The 27,854-nt window shown below is 36.1% G+C and overlaps 1 protein-coding gene across 1 annotated transcript in view; it reads right to left on the bottom strand.

The window, feature by feature from the left end:
• The window catches only part of LOC126888545 (NADH-ubiquinone oxidoreductase 49 kDa subunit-like), a 68,216-nt gene that overhangs the window by 14,874 nt on the left and 25,488 nt on the right, over positions 1 to 27,854 (bottom strand). Inside the window, exons 3-7 of the mRNA XM_050656891.1 lie at positions 21,238 to 21,440; positions 16,454 to 16,617; positions 16,269 to 16,388; positions 6,726 to 6,855; positions 3,964 to 4,060 (exon numbers count right to left, since the gene is read on the bottom strand). Coding sequence (XP_050512848.1) covers positions 3,964 to 4,060; positions 6,726 to 6,855; positions 16,269 to 16,388; positions 16,454 to 16,617; positions 21,238 to 21,440 — 714 coding nt within the window. The remainder of the gene's footprint in view (positions 1 to 3,963; positions 4,061 to 6,725; positions 6,856 to 16,268; positions 16,389 to 16,453; positions 16,618 to 21,237; positions 21,441 to 27,854) is intronic.

The following is a 27,854-nucleotide window of genomic DNA, read 5'->3' as shown; positions in this document are numbered from 1 at the left end:
AAAAAACTGTTGAAAGTCGTGAGAAAATTCCGAATTTTCAATTGCCAATAACTTGAAAAGTATTGGGTTTTTGAAAAAACTTTATACAACATTTGTTGCTTAAAAATAGGTCTTCTATTTATATCCGAGGTTATTTTGAAAAAAATTTCCACCACCGAAAAGGGGTGGCAACCACCCCTACGGTGAAAACGGAGGTCGGGTCAATATCACTTTTTAAGTTAAGGGTAGGATAAGCCTAATTCCAAAATTTCATGTAAATCGGTTCATAGTAAAAAATTTCTGAGCTAAAAAGCTTCAATGACTGCACTAATATGGAAATTTCGTCGGTATAGTTATCTCCAATTTTTACGATAGCATCCAGCATAAATTTTTATTGACACGAATATCTGTATCATCTATTCGTATATTGTTAGCATCTACATTAATTTTATATGCTGTACTTTATCAAATACCTTTTAGAAGTCTACGAAGCATGCAAATACATCTTTTCTTTGATCACGGCATTTTTGTAATAGGATGTTTAGCGCAAAAACTGTCTCCATGGTTCCCATAGCATTTCTCAAACGAAATTGAATATCTTTGAGATATTCTTCGCATTTGCGTCTAATTCTGTTGTGGAGTATTCTTAGTTAAAATCTTAGGATTCTGGCTCATTAGGCTAATTAATCGGCTAATTAAAAAAACATAAAGGTGAAAATATATTATCCCACAGGAACAAGTCAAAAGATGGTATGAATATTTTACCGAGTCTCTAGATGCAGTCCCAGCACCACCAGAAGATGCACAAAATACAAACTCAAATGTCAATAAACTAAGAATTAACACCACTGAACCAACAATGCATGAAATAGAAATGGCCATAGAAACACTGAAAGCTCACACAGCAGACGGCCATGACAGAGGAAAAGTTTCCCAAATAATGGAAAACGGATTTATAATAAAGATAACAAAAAAAGGTGACAAAAGATTTCAGAAATGGAGGAGAGTGATAGTTTTAACAGCAATAATTAAAACAGTTGGAACCAAAGTTAAGAAGTGAAAAAGCCGGCTTCAGATCAAACCGATCGTGCTTATACCAAATTAACACACTTATTGTGCCAAGTTCGCCATAATAGTCGGAGAGATAGAAGCGGATTTTGTGCATGATAAGTAATATGGAAAAACTATACGGGGATATGTTGAATTAGTTGTGTACATGACTTTCACCAACGGCCGGAAACCAGAGTTTAGGCCGAGGGTAGTTATAAGGGGTCAAAGTCGCGGATTTTATTATTTTTTTTATGACGCTCATGATCGAGATAGTGCACCAAAATTTGGGAATAAGTAGGTCATGACGTAACTAAGTAAAATCTCTAAGGGCGGAACGCTGCGTGGCCGACAAAGGGGTGGGGGTAGGAGAGAATATAAAAAATATAAAGGCGACGTTTTTTGCGACGTTTTTTGCGACGTTTGTGATTGAGATAGTGGACGAAAATTTGGGAATAAGTAGATCATGACATTACTAAGTAAAATCTCCAGAGCCGGAAACCAGAGTTGGGGATGAGGGTAGTTATAAGGGGTCAAAGTCGACGTTTTTATTACTTTTTTTGCGACGCTCATGATCGGAGAGTGCACCAAAATTTGGGAATAAGTAGGTCATGACGTAACTAAGTAAAATCTCCAGGGGTGGCACGCTGCGTGGCCGACAAAGGGGTGGGGCAGGGGTGAATACAAAAAATATAAGGGGTTTTTTGCGACGTTCATGATTGAGAGAGTGCACCAAAATTTGGGAATAAGTAGACCATGACATAACTAAGTAAAATCCTCAGAGCCGGAAACCAGAGTTGTGCATGAGGGTAGTTATAAGGGGTCAAAATCGCCGTTTTTATTATTTTTTTTTGTGAAGCTCATGATCGAGAAAGTGCACCAAAATTTGGGAATAAGTAGGTCATGAGGTAACTAAGTAAAATCTCCAGGGGTGGAACGCTGCGTGGCCGATAAAGGGGTGGGCGTAGGTGTGAATATAAAAAATATAAGGGGTTTTTTGCGACGTGCTAGATTGAGATTTGCACCAAATTTTGGGAATAGGTAGACCATGACTTAGCTAAGTAAAATCCCCAGAGCCGGAAACCAGAGTTGGGGATGAGGGTAGTTTTAAGGGGTCAAAGTCGCAGTGTGTATTATTTTTTTTGGGACGCGGCACAACATTTGTCCCCCACGCAGCGTTCCGCCCCTGAAGATTTTACTTAGTATTGTCATGATCTACTTATTCCCAAATTTTGGTGTACTATCTCGATCACGAACGGCAAAAAAACCCCCATATATTTTTATACTCACCCCTGCCTACCATCCCTTTGTACCCCAAGCAGCGTTCCGCCCCTGAATATTTTACTTAGTTACGTCATAACCTACTTACTCCCAAATTTTGGAGCACTACCTCCATCATGAGCGTCACAAAAAAAATAAAAACCGCGATTTTTAACCCCTTATAACTACCCTCGTCCACTACTCTGGTTTGCGCCTTTGGGGATATTACTTAGTTACGTCATGGTCTACTTATTTCCAAATTTTGGTGCACTATCTCAATCACGAACGCCGTAAAAAACCCCTTACATTTTTTTATATTCACCCCTGCCCCACCCCTTTGTCGGCCACGCAGCGTTCCACTCCTGGAGATTTTACTTAGTTACGCCAAGATCTACTTATTTCCAAATTTTGGTGCACTATTCTGATCATGGGCGTCACAAAAAAACATAATAAAAACGGGACTTTGACCCCTTATAACTACCTTCCTGCCCCACTCTGTTTTCCGGCTCTGGGGATTTTACTTATCTATGTCATGGTCTACTTATACCCAAATTTTGGTGCAATATCTCGATCATGAGCGTCACAAAAAAACAATAAAAACCGCGAATTTGACCCCTTATAACTACCCTCGTCCCTCGCTCTGGTTTCCGCCTCTTAGGATTTTATTTAGTTATGTCATGGTTTGCTTATTCCCAAATTTTGGTGCACTATCCGACGGAATTGGACGTTTCATCGCCTCTGGTTCATCGCTGCCTTTTCGATGCCGCCGACTCATCGCCAGCCCATTTCATCGCCACCCGTTTCATCGCCGTCCGTTTCATCGCCGTTCGTTTAATGGCCAGTTAGTCAGTTGATTTTGTATTATGGGAGATGGCCTGGAACGACGTTAAATTCAGTTCAAAACTTATGACAATTAAAAAGATAAAAAATATTATTATATTTACTGATCTATTTCTACTTCCCTTAAATTTTATACCAAATAGTACTAAATTTGTAGTGTTAAATGGCCTTTGTAGAAATATATATGTTCAAATTTATGTAGGGTTATGTTAGGTCATTTCCTAGAATCCCCCCCCCCTTGTCGGCCACACAGCTTTCCGCCAATGGAGATTTTACTTAGTTACGTCATGACCTACTTATTTCCAAATTTTGGTGCACTATCTCGATCATAAATCACAAAAAAAATAATAAAAACCGTGCCTTTGACCCCTTATAACTACCCTCGTCCCCCACTCTGGTTTCCGCCCGTTGGGGAAAGTCATGTACACAACTAATTCAACATATCCCCGTATAGTTTTTCCATATTACTCATCACGCACAAAATCCGCTCCCAGCTCTTAGACTATAACTTGTAATCCACACAAAATTTTCATAAATATCGTTAAAGTATATTTATAGTTTCCGATATTTAGGCCCGGTCTTTTCACCTCCGGATAACTAGTTATCCGGTGATGAAAATACCGGGCCGTGAAACACCTGGTATAATTGAAGTGCTTATTTGAAAAACAACACTTGTCCAAAAATTAAAATTTTGGCAAATCAAGAAAAACTGCCCAGCTTCAATTTCTTTTAAATCCGACTTTTACTAAGGTATTCATTGGAAGGAATGTGCATAGTATCAAGATTATAATAATATAATTATATAATTTTATTTATATAATTTTGTACTCTACTTACCTTTTGGAGCTTCAACGACAGTATATGTTGCTCCCGGTGGTACTTGAAATCCTTGACTGAATAATTTAAAATGATGAATTAGAGCTTCCATTGAAGTCTACAACAAAGTATGTAATGTATCTACTTCTTGAAACAAAAGTAAAACGTGTTCCTTAAAAGTAAGCAACAAATGACAAAACTGTTGTTATAATTAGAGCGGGCTGTATCGTCGCCCCCGTTAGCGAAACTATTCCGATTCGATTTTTTTGTACAAACTCACTCAAAAAGAGTTCCTTATTAAAAAGTGGTCCTATTAGGTCTAAAAATTGTTTAAACAATTTTTTTAAACAAATTCACAAAAATTATTTTTTTATATCTTTTTTTAGATAACTTGGGTTATTCTGAACAAAAAAGGTCTCTTGTCATTTTTCTATAAAATTGATTGTTGTCGAGTTATACACGATTTAAAATTTGAAAAATGCGAAAATGGCCATTTTCAAGGATTAAGGTGATACAGTAGCGATCAACAGGTAGCAAAAACGCGTTCCAAGATTGCGGCTGTAATTTTGAATATTTTTTCGAGATATTTGGCACACGTATTCGTAATATAATAAAGAATGGCGGTACAGAGCCCAATTTAAAAAATATTAATATGTGGAAATTACTCTATAATTAAATACACCATTAAAAAAACGAGCCTGTACCGCCATTAAGAAGAACAAAAAAATACACTTTCTTCAAATAAACTTTTTTATCCGATGCCTAGATTTTGTGTCATTTTTCATTTTGGAACTACTAAAATTGTTTATTTCATTAGTAGTTCCAAAATGACACAAAATCTAGGCATCGGATAAAAAAGTTTATTTGAAGAAAGTGTATTTTTTTGTTCTTCTTAATGGCGGTACAGGCTCGTTTTTTTAATATTTTATTTAATTACAGAGTAATTTCCACATATTAATATATTTTTCAAATTGGGCGTTACTCTGTAACGCCATTCTTTATTATATTACGAATACGTGTGCCAAATATCTCGAAAAAATATTCAAAATTACAGCCGCAATCTTAGAACGCGTTTTCGCTACCTGTTGATCGCTACTGTTTCCTCTTAACAACCCGATTAAAAATTATTATTATGAAAGTCAAAAAGTGACCAAATCAAAGTTTAAGACCCCTCCTTCAAGAACCTGAAGAAATTTTTATCATAATTTTATTACAAAGCTGTTATTTTTAATTATTAACAATTAGCGCTATAGTCCAGGTTGTATCGTAGCTCCCGTTAGCGAAATTATTTCGATTAGATTTTTCTGCACAAAGTTACTCAAAAAGAGGTTCTTATAACAAATCCACAGGGTGCCGGGCGGTGCCGTGGTCGAAAAATTGTTTAAACAATTTTTTAAGTTCTCAAAAAACTCAAGAATTTCCCCATGGCTCTTAATTTGCTGAAATTTATCACTTAATGCATTAACAGTTGTGTATATATAATTTTTAAATAGAAGTCTTATATCGTGTCTCTGGATCTAGGTCCATATTTTCATCTTCAGTCTCATAGCCAAATTGTCTTTTCACTTTACTCTTTCTTGCTATTACTGTGCCTCCGATTTTCGGGTTCTCAATTTCTAACTTTGACGTTTCTCAATTTCTAACTCTTTTGCGTCTGTCAAATAGCTCTGGAATTTTAAATCACTTCTGAGAGACTTAAAAATGGATTTCGGTTTTTTCTAATAAACTGACAGCTTGATACATTCCCAGTATCAATACTCTGCAGTGATTTGCTGTCTACGCTGATGTAAAGTAAAATGTCATGCCATATTACCACAGAGCAAAGAACAGTAAAATGACGGATTTGATTTACTAAACAGTTTGCCTCAAGAGAAACCATTTTATCGTTGTTTTTATTGACAGTGATTTCTACAAGAGCATCGTAGATTTCTTTAATTTGTTATCTGATCGAAGTCATTGCACCAATTCTACTTTCCCATCTAAGTTTCGGACAAAGGTTTCAATGTTATGCTAGAAATATGATTTTTCAGTATAGCCCAGCGATGAATAGATGCTGAGAAAAAGTTGTAAATTTTTGTCACTAAGGAAAAGAAACTGCAAACTGTGAGGCTTTAGCAACATCGTTCACGACTAAGTTGAGTGAATGGCTAGAACGTGGGACAAAAAATGCTCTTGGATTCATTTTCAAAATTCTGTTTTGAACTCCCAAGTTCTTTCCTTTCATGTTTGCCCCATTATCATACCCTTGTCCTCTCATATCTTCCAAAGGTATTCCCAGTTCATTCTGTTTTTGCAAAATAACTTATGTAAGTCCTAATCCTAAGCCAGTGGTTTCCAGTACAGGCACAAATCCAAGTTCTGATCCCACTATTCTTATGCGATGAAGAAGTAGGTGGTGTTGTCGATTTCCCGTCAAATGAACCTTGCAATAATTATTGTTATTGTTTCACTGATTTAATTCTCATTTTTACAGTTGCATTTTGCCGCTCTTGTTCATAGTATTAAAAACATAATTTATGATTTCTTCAATTTCAAAAATTGGCTGTTTTCTAAAATTTGCCGCCCCTAAATTTCCCACCCTGGGCGGCCGCCCAGTTCGCCCACCCCTGGGGCCGGGCCTGCATCCCAAACATAAAACCCGATTCTGTTGGTTAAAAATCTGTATCATAAAAAAAACTGTATTATAATGAAGCCCATTATGATACAGGAATGATACAGGTATCGAAATTGTAATTGGTAGGTATATAAAAGTACTACAGCAGAAAAATGCTAATATGAGTTACCTTCATTTCAGACCTTGTTGGTGGACATATTTTGTGATCATCCGTCTTGATTTCTCCTTCAGGCATTTTATTTAGGCATTGAATTATCATGTTACAAGATTCTCTAATTTCTGCACATCTTACTAAGTATCTAGGAAGAATAAATTTGATTTAAAAAGTAAATAAAAAAGTACACAAACCTAAAAATATAAATATGTGCCTTCTAATAAAAGACTAATGAGTTTAGAAACCGGTAGAGGTGCTCAGGGCCGCCGCTAAAGTGTTGGCCGCCCGTGTGCAACTTAATATTTGCCGCCCCCTTTTAACACTTTAGTCGTTTCAACATAGGTACTAGTATTTAAAGAAATGTGCAGGAGATACATCGTAACCGTAACGGGTATATGAAAAATAATTGCTCTGATCTCGACGTTACTTTTAGACCTGGATCCCGCGTACCAAAAAAAAGTTGATTAATAGCAAGCTGAAAATTTGTTAATAGCTTAACGGTGTCTAGTCGGACAAATTTTGATGTATGGGAACACTGGAACAGGGGAAGTTTTAATTGTGGAACAGGTTAAAAATTTGGAACGTCAGACTACGAAAACGTTCCATGTATTTTGTCGGACATAACTTCCAATTGATTTGTTACCATTTCAATAAACTCATGCAAAAATCAGACCGGTGTCTATGACCAACTGGGCATTTTAATATGAGTGAAACACGAAGAATATGTCAAATGACAGGAATTATGTTGGTTAGTAAAAGCAGTCTGATTTTTACATGAGAGTTTAATGAAAGGGTAACAAATCAATTGGATGTTCTGTCCGACAAAATACATGGGACGTTTTGTAATCTGAAGTTCCAAATTCTTAAACTGTTCCACAATTAAAACTTCCCCTGTTCCAGTGTTCCCGTACATCAAAGTTTGCACGACTAGACACCGTTAAGCTATTAACAAATTTTCAGCTTGCTATTAATCGACGTTTTTTTGGCACGCGGGTTCCAGGCCTATTTGAAATACAGTAGTGTGCAAAAGAAACGGGCACACTACTATTCATCTATTACAAACAAAATCGTTTATCAAAAGGGTGTCTAAAATCATCAAATTCTCAACTTAGACTGAACTATAACCCATCCTTTTTTATTACCTTAACCTTTTTTATTACTAAATGAGAGCAACTTAACAAGCACTTACCTAAATTCTTGGAAAGTATCCTATTGTCGTGTCGTACTCTCTTAACAAATCATAAACGTTCAGAATTTGAAAAATTCGCATATGGACCACGTAGATAAAAATAACCTTAAAGTCCGAAAACCTCCAGCCACTTTGAATTAAAAAGCATTCCCGGAACTACTTTATGACTACAGCTGGAAAAGGGCAGTTCATATAATAAATAACATTTTCTGTCATTTTTGTTTAGATTGTTTGAAATATTAGAGTTTATAGAAATATCTGAATCATTACTATTTGTTTTTTGAATTTATTTTCGTTTAAAAAAAATTATCATCAGTGGACTGCTTTTGGCCGCCCCTATAATCGGTCGCCCTTGTGCGATGCACACTTTGCACACATGGTAGCGGCGGCCCTGGAGGTGCTTGCTGCACTCTCTGATTGGACTAGAATATGCTGCAGCTGTGTTTTCGTTTTGCAACGAAATTGAAAATGGTTATTCATTTTTGACTAAAAAAATAACTTACCAACTACAGCGTCTCAATGCTAGTGGTCAAGTCATCAAGACAAAATCGTTTTTTGTAAATGTTTTAAAAGGTTGTGAACATGTTTACGAATTTATATTTTTGCAATATGTATTAAGAGTTGGATACTTTGTGCCTACTATCAGCAGACTTAAGAGGAAACAGTAGCGATCATCAGGTAGCGAAAACGCGTTCCAAGATTGCGGCTGTAATTTTGAATATTTTTTCAAGATATTTGGCATACGTATTCGTAATATAATAAAGAATGGTGGTACAGAGCCCAATTTGAAAAATATATTAATATGTGGAAATTACTCTGTAATTAAATACAATATTAAAAAAACGAGCCTGTACCGCCATTAAGAAGAACAAAAAAAATACAATTTCTTGAAATAAACTTTTTTATACGATGCCTAGATTTTGTGTCACTTTGGAACTACTAATGAAATAAAAAATTTCAGTAGTTCTATCTAATCTAGGCATCGGATAAAAAAGTTTATTTGAAGAAAGTGTCTTTTTTTCTTCTTAATGGCGCTACAGGCTCGTTTTTTTAATATTTTATTTAATTACAGAGTAATTTCCACATATTAATATATTTTTCAAATTGGGCGTTACTCTGTAATGCCATTCTTTATTATATTACGAATACGTGTGCCAAATATCTCGAAAAAAGATTCAAAATTACAGCCGCAATCTTGGAACGCGTTTTTGCTACCTGTTCATCGCTACTGTATCACCTTAGTGACATAAATACTTTATTTAAAAATGTATTGCATTTCTATTTATGCCAGAGTAAGTAAGTAGCAGATAAAGAAACTATTCATGACGGTACAAACGATAACGGAAGAAAATTATATCACCTATACAGCGTTTCACGTTAAGAGCGTAAGCACAAAATCTCGGACCATTGCATTTTAAATGTACATATTCATATTTTTCGAATCCTGAGAAAACCGATAAATATTTTTGAAAAATTTAAACGCAGATTGAAATATTACATTATTAGCGAGGGCCGAAAGTCCCTTAGAGTAAACAAAAAGTTTCTTTTGAATGAGATATTTGAAATTAAAAATCACATTAAATTTTCTCTTTCTTTTTCACTCCAGTATATATATATATATAACAGCGCTAACAGGCCTTATAGGCCTACGGCTTCTAAATTCTGGATAATATTTCTCCATTCTTTTCGGTCCTCTGCACTCTTTCTCCAGTCCTTCACCCCGATTTCTTCCAAATCCCTCTCTGCAGCCTCTAACCATCTCTTCCTTGGGCGACCTCGTCTCCTTTTTCCCAATGCTCTGTCATTCAATATTCGTTTGACGTTTCTAGTTTCTGGCATTCGAGTAATATGTCCCAGCCATCTAACTCTTTGGGCTCGTATTTTTGTCGTTATTTTTGGTCTCCCATAGATCCTCATTACTTCTTCATTTGTTCGTCTCCTCCAGGTTTTCTCCGCTATCTGTATACCTCCAAAAATTTTTCTCAGGACCTTCCTTTCCCATATCTGTATCTTCTTCTCCTCTTGTTGATTCATTACCCACGTTTCGCTCGCATACAACACTGTGGGCCGTATTATCGTTTCATACATTCTGATTTTCGCGTTTATTGATACATTTTTTGCTTTTAATATCGTGTTTAAGGCACCCACAACTCGACTTCCCTTCAATAATCTTTTATCTATTTCTTTTTCTTCCCTTCCAGTACTGGTTACAGTCACTCCCAGGTATTCGAATTCTGATACTTCCTTAAATTTATATTCATCTCCTTCTCCTTTCATTTTTATATAGTTATCCTCTTTATTTATATCTCCTTTCATTACCATGTATTGTGTTTTTCCTTGGTTGATTCTTAATCCATACCTTTTTGCTTCCGCTTCGAACTTTTGGAATATTTTTTGGAGATCTTCCTTTGTTCTTGTTAGGATTACTAGATCATCAGAGTAAGCTATAAACTGCTGTCTGTTGTTAAATATGGTACCGCTTGTACTAATTTTTATACTTCTTACTATGTGCTCTAGTACCAAGTTAAATGAGTCTATAGATAGAGGGTCACCCTGTTTCAGTCCTTTATTCACTGTAAATTGTTTTGAAAAATTTCCTTCCAGTGTTATCCTGTTTTTTGTATTGTTGAGCGTCATTCTCACTAATTTAACCAGCTTTCCTGAAATACCCAAGGATCTCATTGCTTCATCTCGGCCTACTGAGTCGTAAGCCTGTTTAAAGTCAATGAACAACATGTGTAGTCCCAAATTTTGTTCGTAGCTGTTGTTCTGTATTAGTTTTAATAAACATATTTGATCTGTTGTTGAGCTTCCTGGTCTAAAACCTCCTTGGTATTCTCCAATGATCTTATTTACCTCCTTTTACAATCTATTTCGCATGATTTTTGCAAGTATTTTATAGGCCACTTCTAATAGAAAATTCCTCCATAATTTTCGCAACTTGCTTCATCACCTTTTTTGTAGATTGGACAGATGAGTGCATTGTTCCATTGTTGCGGCATTTCATCATTTTGCCCGACTGTTAGTATTAGTCGGAAAATTTTTTCTTGCAGATTTTCTCCTCCTGCTTTAAAAATCTCTGCCGGAATTCCGCTTTCTCCTGCGCTTTTGTTATTTTTTTGCTTCAATATTGCTTCTTTTACTTCTTGTAGTGTAGGTTCTTCTTCACGTAGTTGTTCTGTATTATCCTGTTCATGTTGTTTTATTTTCTGGGGTTCTGCTTGTTTATTTGCATTTAATAGTTCTTCAAAATACTCCGCCCATCTGTTCAATTTTTCTGTTGTTTCTCCTAAAAGCACATCGTCTTTACCTCTACAATAACTTGTTTTACTCTTTGCAGTTCCTCGGGATTTTTTTACTTCTTGGTAGAAATTTCTTATTTCCTTGTTTATGTATGATTCTTCTATTGTTTTCAACTGTTTGTCAAGATGTTCTCTTTTTTTTTTTCTGCAGATTTGTTTTACTTCTCTTCTTGCCATTTTATATTTTTCTGTAGTATCCTGTGTATTATTTTTGTCTTTTTCTATTTTTGCTTTATTTATACGTATCAATGCTATTTTACAATCCTCGTCAAACCAGTCTCTTCGTTTCTCTGCTTCTACTTTTCCTATACATAATTCCGTTGCTTCTGTCATCGCTATCTGTATATTCTTCCATTCTTCATCAATATCTTCTGCGGTGGGGTAACGAAGTCTTTTATTTATCTCTGCCACAAATCTCTTTGCCGTTTTTTCTTCTTTAAGTAATTCTATCTTGTATGTTAATCTTTCTTTTGCTGTTCTTGGGTTTCTTGGCAGCTCTTGTTTAAGTTTGGCTATCGTTAGAATATGATCGCTATTGGTATCTGCCCCTCTGTAGCTTCTGGAATCGGTAATTGCTCTGATATGTTTACTTTCTATTAATACGTGGTCTGTCTGGTTTTTTGTCCTTCCATCTGGAGATATCCAAGTTATCTTATGAATATCCTTATGGTCAAATCTTGTGCTTACAATTTTCATTTTATTTTCTGTTGCAAATTCAATTAATTTTTTCCCATTTTCATTTGATTCCTTATGCAAACTTTTCCCACCCGTTATACTTCTGTAAATCTCTTCTCTTCCTATTTTGGCATTCATATCTCCTACGATTATCTTTATGTCATATTTCTGAATTTTATCCATCAAATTACTTAGCTTCTCATAGAACTCTGTCTTGGTTTCTAGGTCTTTTTCTTCAGTGGGGGCATGCGCATTAATGATGCTCATTTTTCTGTACTTTCCTCTTATTCTTAAATAACATATTCTATCTGATATTGCTTGGAAGTCTATAACTAATTTACTTATTTTTTATGTCACCATAAATCCAACTCCAAAATATCTGTTTGTCCCGCCACTCTTAAAAAAGGTTCTTTTTCCTATTTTGACTATTTCAGTTCCCAAGTGTTTTGTTTCTTGTAAGGCCAGGATGTCTACTTTGTAATTCTCCATAATATTATCTAAATTTTTTAAGGCACCCTCTTCGTACGTACTTCGTACATTCCAGGTTCCAATTTTTATTATTTCCTCAGGTTTTTCCTTATTTGTATCGTTTTTTCCTCATTTTCCAAAGTCGTTATTCCTTTTTTTGCCATTTCAATACCATATTTCAGCCGCTGTTCTTCGTTTATTAGTTTTTTGAATTTTCTATCAGCTGTTCTCTCTTGTCCCATATCCAGATTTTGCCATTCACTATTAATTTCTTGTAGCCGATTTTCGTTTGCTTACCTTTGCTTCTTTCTTCCTTTGCTATTTTAGTTATTTCCTTTTGTATTTCTTTTTCTTTTAATGTCAAATCGTTGTTTATATAGATACGGTCTTTATGCTGTTTTCACCCCAGTAACTTATTAAAATAAACATTATAGAAGTTTTCAGGGACTTTCGGCCCTCGGTAATAATGTAATCTTTCATTCTTCGTTTAAATTTTTCAAAATACTTATTAGTTTTCTCAGGATTCGAAAAAACTTCAAGCACAGAGGAGAACATGACTGATATCTGGCACAATAGTATTATACTAAATACTAATATCCAAAAAATGGAAAAGAGTAATGCATGTCGTCAAGCCATAAAGGAAGAAAATGCGAACACAGACTATTTTCTAGTAAAAGGAGAAATAAAAATGAAAGTAATTAAAACAGAAAGAACAAGACAAAACAAAAGAAGATAAAACCTGTAGAAATTAAGAGTACAGGAACTAAGAGAACAATATGAGACCTCCCCAAAGGAAAATCTAAAGGTGCGATTCTGACAACGACTGCAGACGGCAGACGGCAACTGTAGACGGCAGTTACAGTTGTCACCATGACAGACGTACTAACTTTGCACTATTAATTTGTATAATTATTAGCAACTGACGTTTTGCCGGACAGCCGTTGCAGTCAGATGTCGGAATTAATCTCATACAAATTAATAGTGCAAAGTAGTGACGTCTGTCACGGCGACAACTGCAACTGACGTCTGAAGTTGCCGTCTGCCGTCTGCAGTTGTTGTCGGAATCGCACTTTAACAGAACAAATAACATAGAGGTAATATGAAAAGAATTCATTTTGAATTCAGCTGCAGAGGTGCTAGGATAGAGGAGAATAAAAAGAACGAAATAATGGTTCGAAACAGAATGCAAAATCAAAATCAAACAGAACACCAAGCAAAAATAAATGAATATGAATACAAAGACAAAAAAAGCAAACCAATGTTGCAAAAACAAAAAAAGGCTGTGGATGAAGGAGTTGTTAAATAACCGAGAAGAGAATAGTAAGGACAGCGCTGAACTATTTGGATACCTAAAAGCTCAACAAATAAAATGCAGACCGGTGCCGGTGGTTAAAATTGACAATGGATCATGGAAAACACACTTCACTGAACTATACATTGCTAGCCAAAAGTTCCCTCCTCCCTCGAATCTTGTGAACGGTTATACAGGGTGTAAAAAAAATACAGGTCATAAATGTAATCACATATTCTTTGACCAAAAATAGTTCGATTGAACCTAACTTACCTTAGTACAAATGTGCACATAAAAAAGTTATAGCCCTTTGAAGTTACAAAATGAAAATCGATTATTTCCAATATATCGAAAACTATTAGAGATCTTTTATTGAACATAGACATGTGGCATTCTTATGGTAGTAGTATCTCAAGAAAAAATTATAGTGAAATTTGGACACCCCATAAAAATTTTATGGGGGTTTTGTTTCTTTAAACCCCCCCCCCCAAACTTTTGTGTACCTTCCAATTTAATTATTATTGTAGTACCATTAGTTAAACACAATATTTTAAAAACTTTTTTGCCTCTTAGTACTTTTTCGAAAAGTCAGTTTTTATCGAGATATTTTGAATATTTTTCAAATCCACCACATATTTGTATATGACTAAGTACGAGTATGGAGACTTGGTAATAATATGAAAATTGATTTATGATTTACATTTTTAGGTATATTTTGAACCATATTAAAAAAGAAGTAATATCTCGATAAAAAGTGCCTTCTCGAAAAAATACAAAGAGACAAAAAAGTTTTAAAAGCACTGTATTTAACTAATGGTACCGCAGTAAAAGCTTAATTGGAACATACACAAACATTTGGGGGGTTTAAAGGAACAAAAGCCCCATAAAAATTTTATGTAAACATATTAAAAAAGAAGCCGCAACTCGATAAAAACTGCCTTATCGAAAAAATACTAAGAGGCAAAAAAGTTTTAAAAATATTGAATTTAACTAATGGTCCCACAATAATAATTTAATTGGAACGTGCACAAAAGTTTGGGGGGGTTTAAGGGAACAAAAACCCCATAAAATTTTTATGGGGCGCACAAATTGCACTATAATTCTTTTTTAAGATGTTCCTGCCATAAGAATTCCACATGTCCATTTTCAATAAAAAAATTTTAATAGTTGTTTTCGATATATTCGAAAAAATCGATTTTCATTTTGTAACTTCAAAGAGCTGTAACTTTTTTTATGTGCATATTTGTACTAAGGTAAATTAGGTTCATTCGAACTATTTTTGGTCTCAAAATATGTGATTTAATTTATGACCTGTATTTTCGTTACACCCTGTACTTATAATTACATTTAAAGGAAGGGAATAAACATAGGTAATAGGCTTCTCAACTACAATAGTTATTACAGTTGACGTAATAGTCATAGATGACGTCGTAGGGACACTGTGACGGATAATTTTAAATGGGATCTTATGGCAAGTGATATCTCGTTTAAAAGGTCTCTTTATCTGCTTTGCAACGATGTATTATTCAAATATTTATTTCTACAGGGTTAACAAAAATTATGTACTTAGTAAAATATGATGCAAAAGTATAGAATAAATTGATTACTTTTAATGTTTGAACGGCCATCAATTGCTATAGGTATATTTGTTGGGAATTCCGTCATCAGTGTTAGCGTAATGACGTAATCGACGATTTTTTAAACACAAACTGAGGTCACGGAATACCTGATTTGAAAGATCTCCTAATCGTTATTGTAACGATACAATAATTGTAATATATTTATTTCTACAAGGTTGCTTTTCTATTGTAATTAACTTTACTAAATGTTTTTAATAATAATAATAATAGAGTTTATTTGTAGCAACTAGTTACATAATAAATAAACCCAGTTTCTCACTGAAGTTGTTTGTCAGATGGACTACAACTTGTGCGTGAGGGTTAAATTTTGATTATATTAAACAACATTAATTTATCTTAAAGTTTACAAAAATCAATCAAATATTGTTTTTTTCGCTCATCTGTCTCCAAATTTGGGCTCCTCTTCTCACTATTTTGTTTATCAGAAATACGAAAATCTCTCATAAAATTCAAGAAAGGATTGCGAAACATTTCCGATGGGATTCTTCCGACGGACTTCGTTTTCTATGAGAATTATCGTAACTTTTTGAAGGTGTTTTGTCCATTTTTACAATAATTTTCACAATTTAAACATCTATAAGTGACATTTTTTGGTTTAGTAATATACAATAAAGTTATAAGAAATAATGAAATTGACGACCTTCAGCAATGATGCAATGAGAAAGACAGGCAGTAATGTCTTTCCGAACGTAATTTAGTTTAGCGAATGAATTTTTATTGTAACTGCATTTTACTTTACATACATAATTTTGGTATACCCTGTAGAAATAAATATTAGAATAACATATCGTTACAAAGCCAATTAGGAGACCTTTAAAAAATATCTGGTATGGCCACGTTAACATACTTGAATAAAAATCTATAAGTATTAAACAAATATTGGACATTAATTTAATAAAAAAACTTCAACTTCAATAGCTCACTCATGATTGACAAAGACTAAAAAAATCTGGCAAGTTTATGATTCTTTAACTGAGAGCGTAAAAAACTGACCTATCATAGATATCCCCATTTTTACCGACAGGTACATTAAAATCCAATTCACTATATACTTCATACGGTTGAGTTTTTCTCATATCCCATTTAACGCCAGATGCTCTTAACATAGGACCACTAAAACAATAGAGAGTATGACAAATAATTTTTGTTAATTTATTATAGGTACAAAAATTTCTTACGAAAATGCTCTATTTAGTGCTTCGTGGGCATCTACAACTCCAATACCTTTAGTTCTTTGTACAAACAGACGATTTTTTGTAACAACATCTTCCACTTCATCAACTCTTTCTGGGATTTTCTTTACGATCTCATAAATGTCATCCATTAGTCCAAGTGGTAAATCCTAAAATCATGCAGATATATTGACCAGCAAATGAATAGGTACGTCCAGGGCCGTCGCTAAAGTGTTGGCCGCCCGAGTGCAACTTAATATTTGCCGCCCCCTTCCAACACTTTAGTCGTTTCAACATAGGTACTAGTATTTAAAGAAATGTGCAGGAGATACATCGTAACCGTAACGCGTATATGTATAAAAATTGCTCTGATCTCGACGTTACTTTTAGAACTGGGTCCCGCTTACCAAAGAAGTTGATTAACAGCTAGGTAAAAATTTGTTAATAGCTTAACGGTGTCTAGTCGGACAAACTTTGATGTATGGAAACACTGGAACAGGGGAAGTTTTAATTGTGGAACAGGTTAAAAATTTGGAACGTCAGACAACTTCCAATTGATTTTTTACCATTTCATTAAACTCTCATGCAAAAATCATACTGGTATTTATCACCAACTGGGCATTTTAATGAGTGGAACACGAAGAACATGTCAAATGACAGGAATCATGTTGGTTAGTAATAGCAGTCTGATTTTTGCATGAGAGTTTAATGAAAGGGTAACAAATCAATTGGATGTTCTGTCCGACAAAATACATGGGACGTTTTCGTAATCTGACGTTCCAAATTTTTGAAGTGTTCCACAATTAAAACTTCCCCTGTTGCAGTATTCCCCGTACATCAAAGTTTGCCCGACTAGACACCGTTAAGCTATTAACAAATTTTCAGGTTGCAATTAATTTTTGTTTGGTACGCGGGATCCAGGCCTATTTGACATGAAGTAGTGTGCAAAAGAAACGGGCACACTACTATATTATAAAATATTACCATTGATTAATAACCTACACCTGGGTAGTTTTTAATCAATGATGTTACAAACAAAATCGTTTATCAAAAGCGTGTCTGAAATCATCAAATTCTCAACTTAGACTGAACTATAACCCATCTATAGCCATACATAAGCATAAAGGAACAATATTATAACAGAGCAACCATCGAGTAATTAATAATATTTTTTAAACCATCGAGTAATAAAAAATACTTTTTTATTACTCAATGAGAGCAACTTAACAAGCACTTATCTAAATTCTCGGAAAGTATCCTGTTGTCGTAACTCTCTTAACAAATCATAAATTTAATAAAAAAAAAAAATTTTGGTTTTCATAAATGTTCACAATTTGATAAAATCGCATATGGCTCACGTAAATAAAAATATCTTAAAGCCCGAAAGCCGCCAGGCACTTTGAATTCAAAAGCATTCCCGGAACTACGTTATGACTACTTACAGCTGCAAAAGGGCAGTTCATATAATAAATATCTAACATTTTCTGGCATTTTTGTTTAGATTGTTTGGAATATAAAGGCGGGTATACATATGCGCTCTGCTCGGTGTGCGAGCCGCTCGCGCGCAGCATATTCGTCAGATTAGTACCTGTTTTCAAGTGGCGCACAAACGGCACGCACACGGCGCACCACGATCTATCTTCTGTCGGTTTTTCAACAAACGCTTTGATGGTTCGCAATACGTATTTGGACGGGTTTGCAAATGGTTTGTTAGTAATGAATGGAGTGGTCGGAAATGTCGGAAGGAAATATCAAACTGATTGATGTTTACCGTGGAAAATAATTATTGTGGGATCCTCAACAAAGAACTATTTAAAGAAACAACTTAAAGCCGATATCTGAAGGGAAATAGAAGCTGAAATAAATATACATGCAGACCAATGTAAAATAGCTATTTGTATAACAATGGAGGAAAGTGCTACTTTTCCTCCCGAGAATGAAGTTTACTGCCCGACGGGTAGCGGAGGGCAGTAATCATTCAAGGGAGGAAAAGGCACTTTACTCCCATGTTATACATATGGTTTTTCCACCTTCCTCAAATAACAAGTCATTTTTTCATTTTTACTTAATTTATTTATGTAACTAACCAACAAAATTTATTAGAACTAAAACTAATAAGTCGGGAGTTCGAATCCTACCAGGGGCAGAAATTTTTCGTTTATTATAAATTAATAAATGAAAAATAGTTCCTGTCCTTGTGGGATCGGTACTCACCGGAGGGACCGCAGACGTTCGGAAACAATTAGCGTCTCTTTGCAAAGACAATGACGTCGACTTTGCAAAGTAACAAGACACTTACTCAACACACACACTACACATTACTCCCCTGACTTAGTGATAAGTTATACAATTACGTGGCTAAAGGTTATATAAACCAAAGCCAGAATCAGAGAAAAAAAAACTAAAACTAACAAGTAGTTACAATATAACTGTCAACTGTCAAATATAAGTCAAATTATTAATGTAACCATTGTTAAATCAAAATAAAAATTTACTGTTTTTTACCATTCTGTAAAATACAGGGTGTTTTATAAATAAACATTAAAATGTATAAATACTTACGTAATAGAAAGTAGATATTGTACGTCAATAAGTTATATTTCATGAATGAAATACCATGACGTCACTTTTACTTTTCCTCCCTAGGGAGGAAAAGTACAACTTTGCTCCCTACAATCAGGTCCGGAAAAGTATACTTTCGGTAGAGGTAGGTGGAAAAAGTCATTTCATTGTTGTCTTTTTACCGGCCCGGCGTGAGAAATACAAAATAAAATTTACTATTTTACTTTTTATTAATTATTAGTTTATTAATTAGTAGTTTTTTTATAAAAACTACTAATTTACCATTATAGCTGATCGTATGGATAATGAAAAATGTAGGAAATCTTGTGCTAAATCGTAATATTGCTGTTTATATGGAAGGGATAGTGAGTAAAGTGCATCGTATAAGTACTCAGGACACGAAATTCGGTTGGGTAGGGATAACCAGACATCTGAGCTCCTATGTCGGATAGGATTAGCCTAGACAGCGTTTGGTAAATTAAACTATGTGTATAAATCGGACCTACCCATATGCCCCAAAAGGGAACTTTGGCCAGTGTGTATTACCTGTAGGTACTCACTTATTAGTCAAATATTAGTCCACAGATTTAACATAAGAGCAAAAGAATTCAATATGACAATTTCATCTCAGAAAACTAAAGCAATAGTAATCAATAAAGGATCAATCAGATGTAAAGAATAGAAATTAATGGTATCAGTATGCGCAGAACATGGAGTGACAACTTTCTATAGAGGTATGAATCCGCCAATGAACACGCAGAATTGCTTATAAAGAGGAAGAAGAAGAAGACTTATGAAGCGGAAACATTAATACACACAAAAAAGGTAAAAAAAAATGAATAACCATTTTCAATTTCGTTGCAAAACGAAAACACAGCCGAACCATATTCTAGTCCAATCAGAGAGTGCTGCAAGCACCCCTACCGGTTTCGAAACTTATTAGTCTCTCATCAGGAGGCACATATGCTGCTCTCCCTGATGCTGCTGCTCTCCGGTAGGGGTGCTTGCAGCACTCTCTGATTGGACTACAATATGGTTCGGCTGTGTTTTCGTTTTGCAACGAAATTGAAAATGGTTATTCATTTTTGATTTACATTTACTCTGTGTGGAGTATGAAGGGAACCATTCTCGTTGGAACTTTACCGCGCTGAGCAGATGGGACGTGAATTGTAAATTGTGGAATTCCGTCATCTTCCTTAGTCTCAGCATCCGTATGGCTTGCAAATTGTAGAAGCCTCGGAGGTGTAACCAGAGAAGGTTCCCATTGTTTTCATTCTGGTGGGGTGTAGAATAGCATTATGTTGTTTTATATGCCATTAGAGTGAAAACTTAGTCTTTTTGCTAGCAGTTGCCGCTAGGGCATCTATGCCATTTCGTTCGTTGCAATCCGGGACTGCACGCTGGGGCTTGTTTTGGTTGGATCAGGGAGAGCAGCATATGTGCCTCCTGATGAGAGACTAATAAGTTTCGAAACCGGTAGGGGTGCTTGCAGCACTCTCTGATTGGACTAGAATATGGTTCGGCTGTGTTTTCGTTTTGCAACGAAATTGAAAATAGTTATTCATTTTTGATTTACATTCACTCTGTGTGGAGTATGAAGGGAACCATTCTCGTTGGAACTTTACCGCGCTGAGCAGATGGGACGTGAATTGTAAATTGTAGAATTCCCTCATCTTCCTTAGTCTCAGCATCCGTATGGCTTGCAAATTGTAGAAGCCTCGGAGGTGTAACCAGAGAAGGTTCCCATTGTTTTCATTCTGGTGGGGTGTAGAATAGCATTATGTTGTTTTATATGCCATTAGAGTGAAAACTTAGTCTTTTTACAAAAAAGGTAGTGAGTGAGATTCGCGTAACTCAGAGGGCTATAGAGCGCCAGATAGTGGGTGTCTTTCTGAGAAACAGAATCCCAAACGAAGAAATACGTTGTAGAACAAAAAAACAACAGACGCTATCGAAAAAATCGTGTCGCTAAAATGGAATTGAGCAGGAAACGTCCGCAGATTATCAGACAACCCATGGACAACGCGTATTGTCGAATGGAAGCCAAGACAAGAAGCACTACGGAGCAGAGGACACTGACCAACCAGATGGACTGACGACCTGCAGCGTGCAGTAACTGAATACAAGCCGCACAAGACAAAGAAGGATGAAATGGGCTGATGGAGACCTATGTCCAGTAGTGGATGGCTATAGGTTGATGATGATGATAAGCTAAAAAGCAAACTTACCTGGCTGACTCCACCAATTCTGAAATAACAAGCGTGCATTCTGGAACCGCATGCTCGTTCACAGAGCTCATATATTTTTTCTCGTTCTTCGAAAAACCAAAACAATGGTGTGATAGCACCAACATCAAGGGCGAGAAAAGCAGTAGCGGCCATATGATTGCTTATTCTGGTTAGTTCAGAATACATAGTTCTTATATACTGAGCTAAAAAAGCAATTGGAATAAATGCCAGTAATTATGTGGCATGTGGATATATTAAATTATATAGGTTTATAGAAGTAGTAGCCTTTTATATAGGGTGTCTCAAAGTAGCGAGACGGTAGAATATTTCGCGAAATGAACATCGGATCGAAAAACTGAAAAATACGTATTCAATATTTTTCAAAAACCTATTGAATGACACCAAACTCGACCTCCCACTCCACCTCCTGGAGGTGGGGTAAGGGGTATCTTTAAAATCTTAAGTAGGAACCTCCATTTTTTATGACAGATTTATATTCCTTACATAAAAATAAGCAACTTTTATTCGAGACATTACCCTAGGTAAATTATAGAAACGGTCTAATATCTCGAGAAATAAACTTATAAATGGAAAATAAAAAAACACGTGTTTAACATTTTTTAAAAACCTATCGAATGACACCAAACAAAAACCCCATTCCACCCTCTGGAGTTATGGTGGGGGGTAACTTTAAGGTCTTAAATTGGAAGCACCATTTTTTTATTGCAGAATGTTGTAACAAAAGATTACTTTTGACTGACCCTCGTATAACAGGTCCCATCTCCACAGACGCATTCCACGTGGATTTTCTAGATAAGACGCGATGTACCGGAACGGAAGACGAGAAATTCTCCGAATGTCTGGCGATAACTAGAGATGAGCGTGGAACGTTCCAGAAATAACGACTAGGATATATAAGCCATAATTTTTGTAAATAGAGTCAGTGTATAATATAAATTCATCTGTAACTTGTATAAATAAATTCGTATAAACGAACCGAGAGTATTATTTTAACGGTAATTACGCTACAGTGGTGTTAACGGTGTGGAGTGTAAATAAATTAAAAGTGAAAAAAAAAGAATTTTGAACTTTATTCGTCGGGAATAATTAAAGTGCGTTGATTGTTCGGTATTCGGAAAGACTTTTAAAAGACATTTTGAAAAGTACCTACGTGTGTGCCGACCAAAGATGTTGCTACAAGAACTTTCCGTAAAACCGCTCCGTGAACAGCTAGAGGAACGGAATGAAGATAGCAGTGGGACCAAGAAAGTCCTACAAGCACGACTCGAGGAAGTCCTCACGAAGAACGGAGATGATCCAGAGACGTTCCACTTCTAGTCAGCAGAACAAGCAATCTTATCGAAATTAAAAACTGTTTCTCAAACGATTAATGAGAGATTCGACGATAAATTCGAAAATGTTGCTAAAAAATTTTACGAGACTTCTCAAATAAATTAAAGACGTTTCTCAAAAGATCGATGAAACGTCTAAGATAAATAATGAGAAATTCGACACCATTTCTCAAAAGATCGATGAAACTAGTAGAAAGAACAACGAGACATTTGAAAAAGTTTCTAGAACATTCGATAAGATACAGAAAAGTGTAGACGACAATCGACAATAAAGAAATGTTAGAAGAGAAGATCAAACAATTAGAGACCGTAGAAGAAAATATCAAAGAATTAGAGAGCATAATAACTAATACAAAAGTGCAACCGTCAGTTAATGCAGTAGCTTTAGATCCTGTAGTGAAAGATGAACTACCGAGAGACGAAACGTCGCATCATATGAGATTTAAATTACCACCATTTGATGGAAAGTCTTCTTGGTCCATATACCTTAGACAATTCGAAGCTATTGCGATCGCCAATTATTGGACCGAACAAGAAAAGGCTGTTTACTTGACTGCTGCTTTACGAGGTGATGCTGCAGATATATTAAGGTCAATTCCTAAGGGTCAAGAAAAATGTTACCAGACCTTGTTCACTCTCACTCGTCTAGAAAAACTCTATGGAGATGCCCATCTACAACAAGTATACAAAGCACAACTGCGAAGTAGAAGTCAACAAGCAAGTGAGAATCTGCAAGAAATTGAAGCAGATGTGGCTCGTGTGGTGAGGTTGGCTTATCCGGAGGTGCCAGACAGCGTTTTAGAAGACATTGCGGTAGATACCTTTGTCAATGGGTTGAAAGATAGTGAACTACAGAAAGCTTTACGACTAGGAAGACCGAAAGTTTTAGATGAAGCACTTGCTATTGCCTTGGAACCGAAAGTTTTAGATGAAGCACTTGCTATTGCCTTGGAACACGAAACAATCAAGTACTAACTGTGGAAAAAGGCGATAAGAGAAAAGATGAACGTTTGATGGAAATGTACGGAGGGTGATTCGTGACACGATGCCGAAGAGACGCGTGAAGAGGGCTGGAATAGTTCGTTCAAATACAGATGCTTCCTCGATACGGCCATGCGGTGAAAGTTGTAATCACCGGCTTAAAGTAGAGGAACAGGTTTGCCCTGTGAGACAAACTACCGTCGTTAATGAACAATGGCAGCCCCAACAGTTACAAGACGCCCAAGAAGATGATCCATGTATAAAAAGAGTATTGAACTGGATGCGGCAAGGTGAGAGACCTAGTTGGCAAAACATTAGTGCATGTAGTCCGGAAGTCAAGGCCTACTGGAGCCAATGGAATTGCCTGGTACTAAAAGATGATCTTCTGTACAGAACCTTTGAGAGTGATGATGATACAGAATCCAAGCTGCAGTTAATTGTACCTAAAAGTAAAGTGTCAGAAGTATTGCGTCAGTTGCATGACGGCATTTGGTATTACGAAGACTCTGCAAAAGGTTCGAGAACGGTTCTATTGGGTGAACTGTAAAGATGATGTAAGAAGATGGTGCCGGAAATGTGAACTGTGTGAATCCGGTAATAGTCCAGTTGGTAAAAAAAAAGCACCCATGAGACAGTACAATGCTGGTAGTCCTATGGAAAGAGTAGCAATCGACATTGCAGGTCCATTTCCAGAAACCGATGCTGGAAATAAATACATCCTGGTGGCCATTGATTATTTTACGAAATGGACCGAGGCCTATGCATTACCGAATCAAGAAGCTGCTACCGTTGCAGAGGTACTTGTTAAAGAATTCTTCAGCCGATTTGGTGTTCCCTTGGAGATCCACTCCGACCAAGGGCGAAACTTTGAGTCAACTCTTTTCCAAAACGTTTGTAAGTTGATTGGTATCAATAAGACCTGAACGACACCCCTGCATCCTCAATCAGATGGAATGGTCGAGAGGATGAACCGAACGATGGGTAAACACTTGTCCAAAGTTGTATCTGAACATCAGCGAGATTGGGACCAACACATTCATTTATTCCTGATGGCCTACCGCTCGGCCGTGAATGAAACTACAGGTCAACCACCAACCGGCCTGATGTTGGGTAGTGAAGTTCGTTTGCCCTGCGACCTAGAGTTTGGCTGCAGACCTTCCGAGGAACATGTTGCAGGCGAAGAATACGTCGACCGCCTGAAGTTACGAATGAACAACATTCATGAACTTGCCCGACAACACATCCAGATAGCCAGTGACAGAATGAAAGACCAATATGATTCTCGATGCAAGAATGAAAGCTTTGAAGTAGGTGATCTTGTCTGGCTTTATAATCCACAACGTCGTCGAGGCTTGTGTCCTAAACTGCAAAGACAATGGGAAGATCCGTATGAAGTTAAGAAGACAATAAATGACGTAATATACAGAATTAAGAAGTTGCCAAACGGTAAACCAAAAGTTATTTACATAAATCGTCTTGCATCATATGCTGGCTCAAATGAAACAGAAGAAGCACGAGTCCTCCAACAGGAGATGAAAGATGCCGCACAGCCAAGTTTTAAGGAATTTATGTCAAATTACGCAGAGAGACAGAGTGCTAGATTTGGCGTGACAACAGAAGTTCAGCAAGATCTGTTTAGTGTTCCAGAAAACGTCTCTCTAGCCCACTGTGTTGCCCAAGACCTTGAGATGACTAAAGGAATCTCGTCCGTATTCAACAGAAAGTTCGGCCGCCTGGACGAGTTAAGAAATCAGCAGCTTAAAATTGGAAGACTACTGCAATTGGAAGATGGACCTCGATCTTTGCTGTATATGGTGACCAGGAAGTCTTATACGGACACGCCAAACTACGAGAACATATGGCGTGCTCTAACCAATTTGAAGAAAATCTTGTGTAATTATGACATCAAAAATTTGGCTTTACCAAAAATAGGCCATGCAGTAGAAGATCTGGATTGGAAGATTGTGAGACGTATGCTTGAAGTGATCTTCAGAGAGACCGGCGTACGAATTACTGTGTGTTGCATTAACCCAAAGATGTCGTACCCTTCAAAGACAGTAGACTGTTACTTCTTCTTGAGAGGTGTATGCAGAGCTGGAGAATCCTGTAAATTCCGCCATCCTCGGCCATCTAGAGTTGCTGATCGGGACGCTCAGATCTTAAGAGGGGAGCAGTGTAACAAAAGATTACTTTTGACTGACCCTCGTATAACAGGTCCTATCTCCACAGACGCATTCCACGTGGATCTTTCTAGATAAGATGCGATGTAGAGGGACGGAAGACGAGAAATTCTCCGAATGTCTGGCGATAACTAGAGATGAGCGTGGAACGTTCCAGAAATAACGACTAGGATATATAAGCCATAATTTTTGTAAATAGGGTTAGTTGATAATATAAATTCGTAATATTAAAATTAGAAAAACAAACGTTTTTCAGTGTTTTATTGTGAGATAAAATGAACTTCCATCAAGTAACGGTCGAATCCATCAATTATATAAATTCGTCTGTAACTTGTATAAATAAATTCGTATAAACGAACCGAGAGTATTATTTTAACAGTAATTACGCTACAATATGTAATTTTCAGTTTTCCCATCCGATGTTCACTTCGCGAAATATTGGTCCCCCCTGCTACTTTTGGTGCATCCTGTTTAAAACTTTTGTAGATATGTACTTCAGTCGTCAGAGATGAAAACATCTAGTCCACAGTACATCGTACTTTTTGGAAGATGGTTACAAAAGTCTTAAAAATTCTCTTAACTGCTTCATTTGAGCGAGTCTACCACTTTCTGAAAAATTTCAGAAAGTATGTTGGACGCGTTTCCGCGTCATGCGTCATTAACATATTTACATTGTCGGACTAACGAAACGCGGCTGTAAATTTGTCTGACAAGAGATCGACAATCTTTATTAATTAAATATAAGTACTTTAAATTGAAAATTAAGAGTTTAGTAATAACAAAATCGTAGAGTCCGACACCCGCAAGATGTCACTCTGGCGCGGTAGTTTTGTTTTCACAAAACTCTTAATTTTCAGTTTAAAGTAGGTACTTATATTTAATTAATAAAAATTGTCTGTCTCTTGTCCGACAAATTTACAGCCGCGTTTCGTTAGTCCGACAACGTAAATATTAATGAGGCGGGACGTAAAATCGCGTCCAACCTGCACTCTAAAATTTTTCAGAAAGTGGGAGACTCGCTCAAACGAAGCAGTTAAGACCACTTCTAAGACTTTTGTAATCATCTTCCAAAGGATGATGTACTGTGGACTAATCGATTTACCAAGAATATGTACGCCGCATAAAAATTTTTTTTGAACAAGAAGTGGAGCTGAGATAATTTTGAACGAAAATATTTGTTGGCACTTTTTGTACTGAATGAACCGTCCTCTCAGAAAAAACGCTTGAAGCGACTGACGATTTTGAAAAACAATAAAATTTGTGTAAACTCAACGCAGAGTAGTTCCAAATGCTGAAAACGAGGTCATGAGATAAAAGAAAAAGTCCCTATCTAGGGATTTTCTTGTTTATAGTTGCTTGCTTGCTTGCTTGGTTATTGGCCTTGCTTTATGCAATTTGGCCAGCTCGATCAGGTTGGCGGTCACGACGTTGACTGGCTCATGACCATGTCGGGCCCACCGAATATGTCTACTTCTTGATCTCTTTTGAAGTAAATTGGCTATGGTGATAACTTTGACTAAATATTTACTTTTTGTACAAGGTACAATAACAAACATAATCTATTAGTAATAAGCATGGATTATAAATAAGTTGTAGCTAGTTGAACATTATAATTTTATTCTGTTTATGCTAAGAAACCTCATAATTGCTCTGATTGATTCTTCATCAGAGCCGTGCGGTGCTATGATGCGGTGAGGCAGCCGCATCAGGCGGCATCACAAGGGGGGCGGCATAATCAGTAAAATCAAAATATAAATTGAGCCATTCAATAATTAAAAATATATATAGGGCCAAGTGTCAGCCGAAAATATTTAACTGGTGAAGGTTTAACAGAACTTATTTTGACAAATTTGGAAAAATTAGTTCTTGATTTAAAACGGCTCCGAGGACAAGGCTATAATAACGGGGTTAATATGAAAGGAATGTAGGGTGTACAAAACAGAATATTTCTTCTACAGAAACAACAACCCTTTTTTGTATTATACAAGAACTGTGCACTTTTTCCTGGTTTTACAAAGCTTTGAGAAGTTCTGAAAAAAAACATGTTTCACAACAACACTAAAACCGTTGAGTACTACCAGATGGTTCAGTCGAATAGATTCAT

The sequence above is a fragment of the Diabrotica virgifera genome, chromosome 7, assembly GCF_917563875.1.
Source record: "Diabrotica virgifera virgifera chromosome 7, PGI_DIABVI_V3a".
In the NCBI taxonomy this organism is placed as follows: domain Eukaryota; kingdom Metazoa; phylum Arthropoda; class Insecta; order Coleoptera; family Chrysomelidae; genus Diabrotica; species Diabrotica virgifera.
Note: the sequence above shows the minus strand (reverse complement) of the source record. Positions and strands in the feature narration are given on the sequence as shown.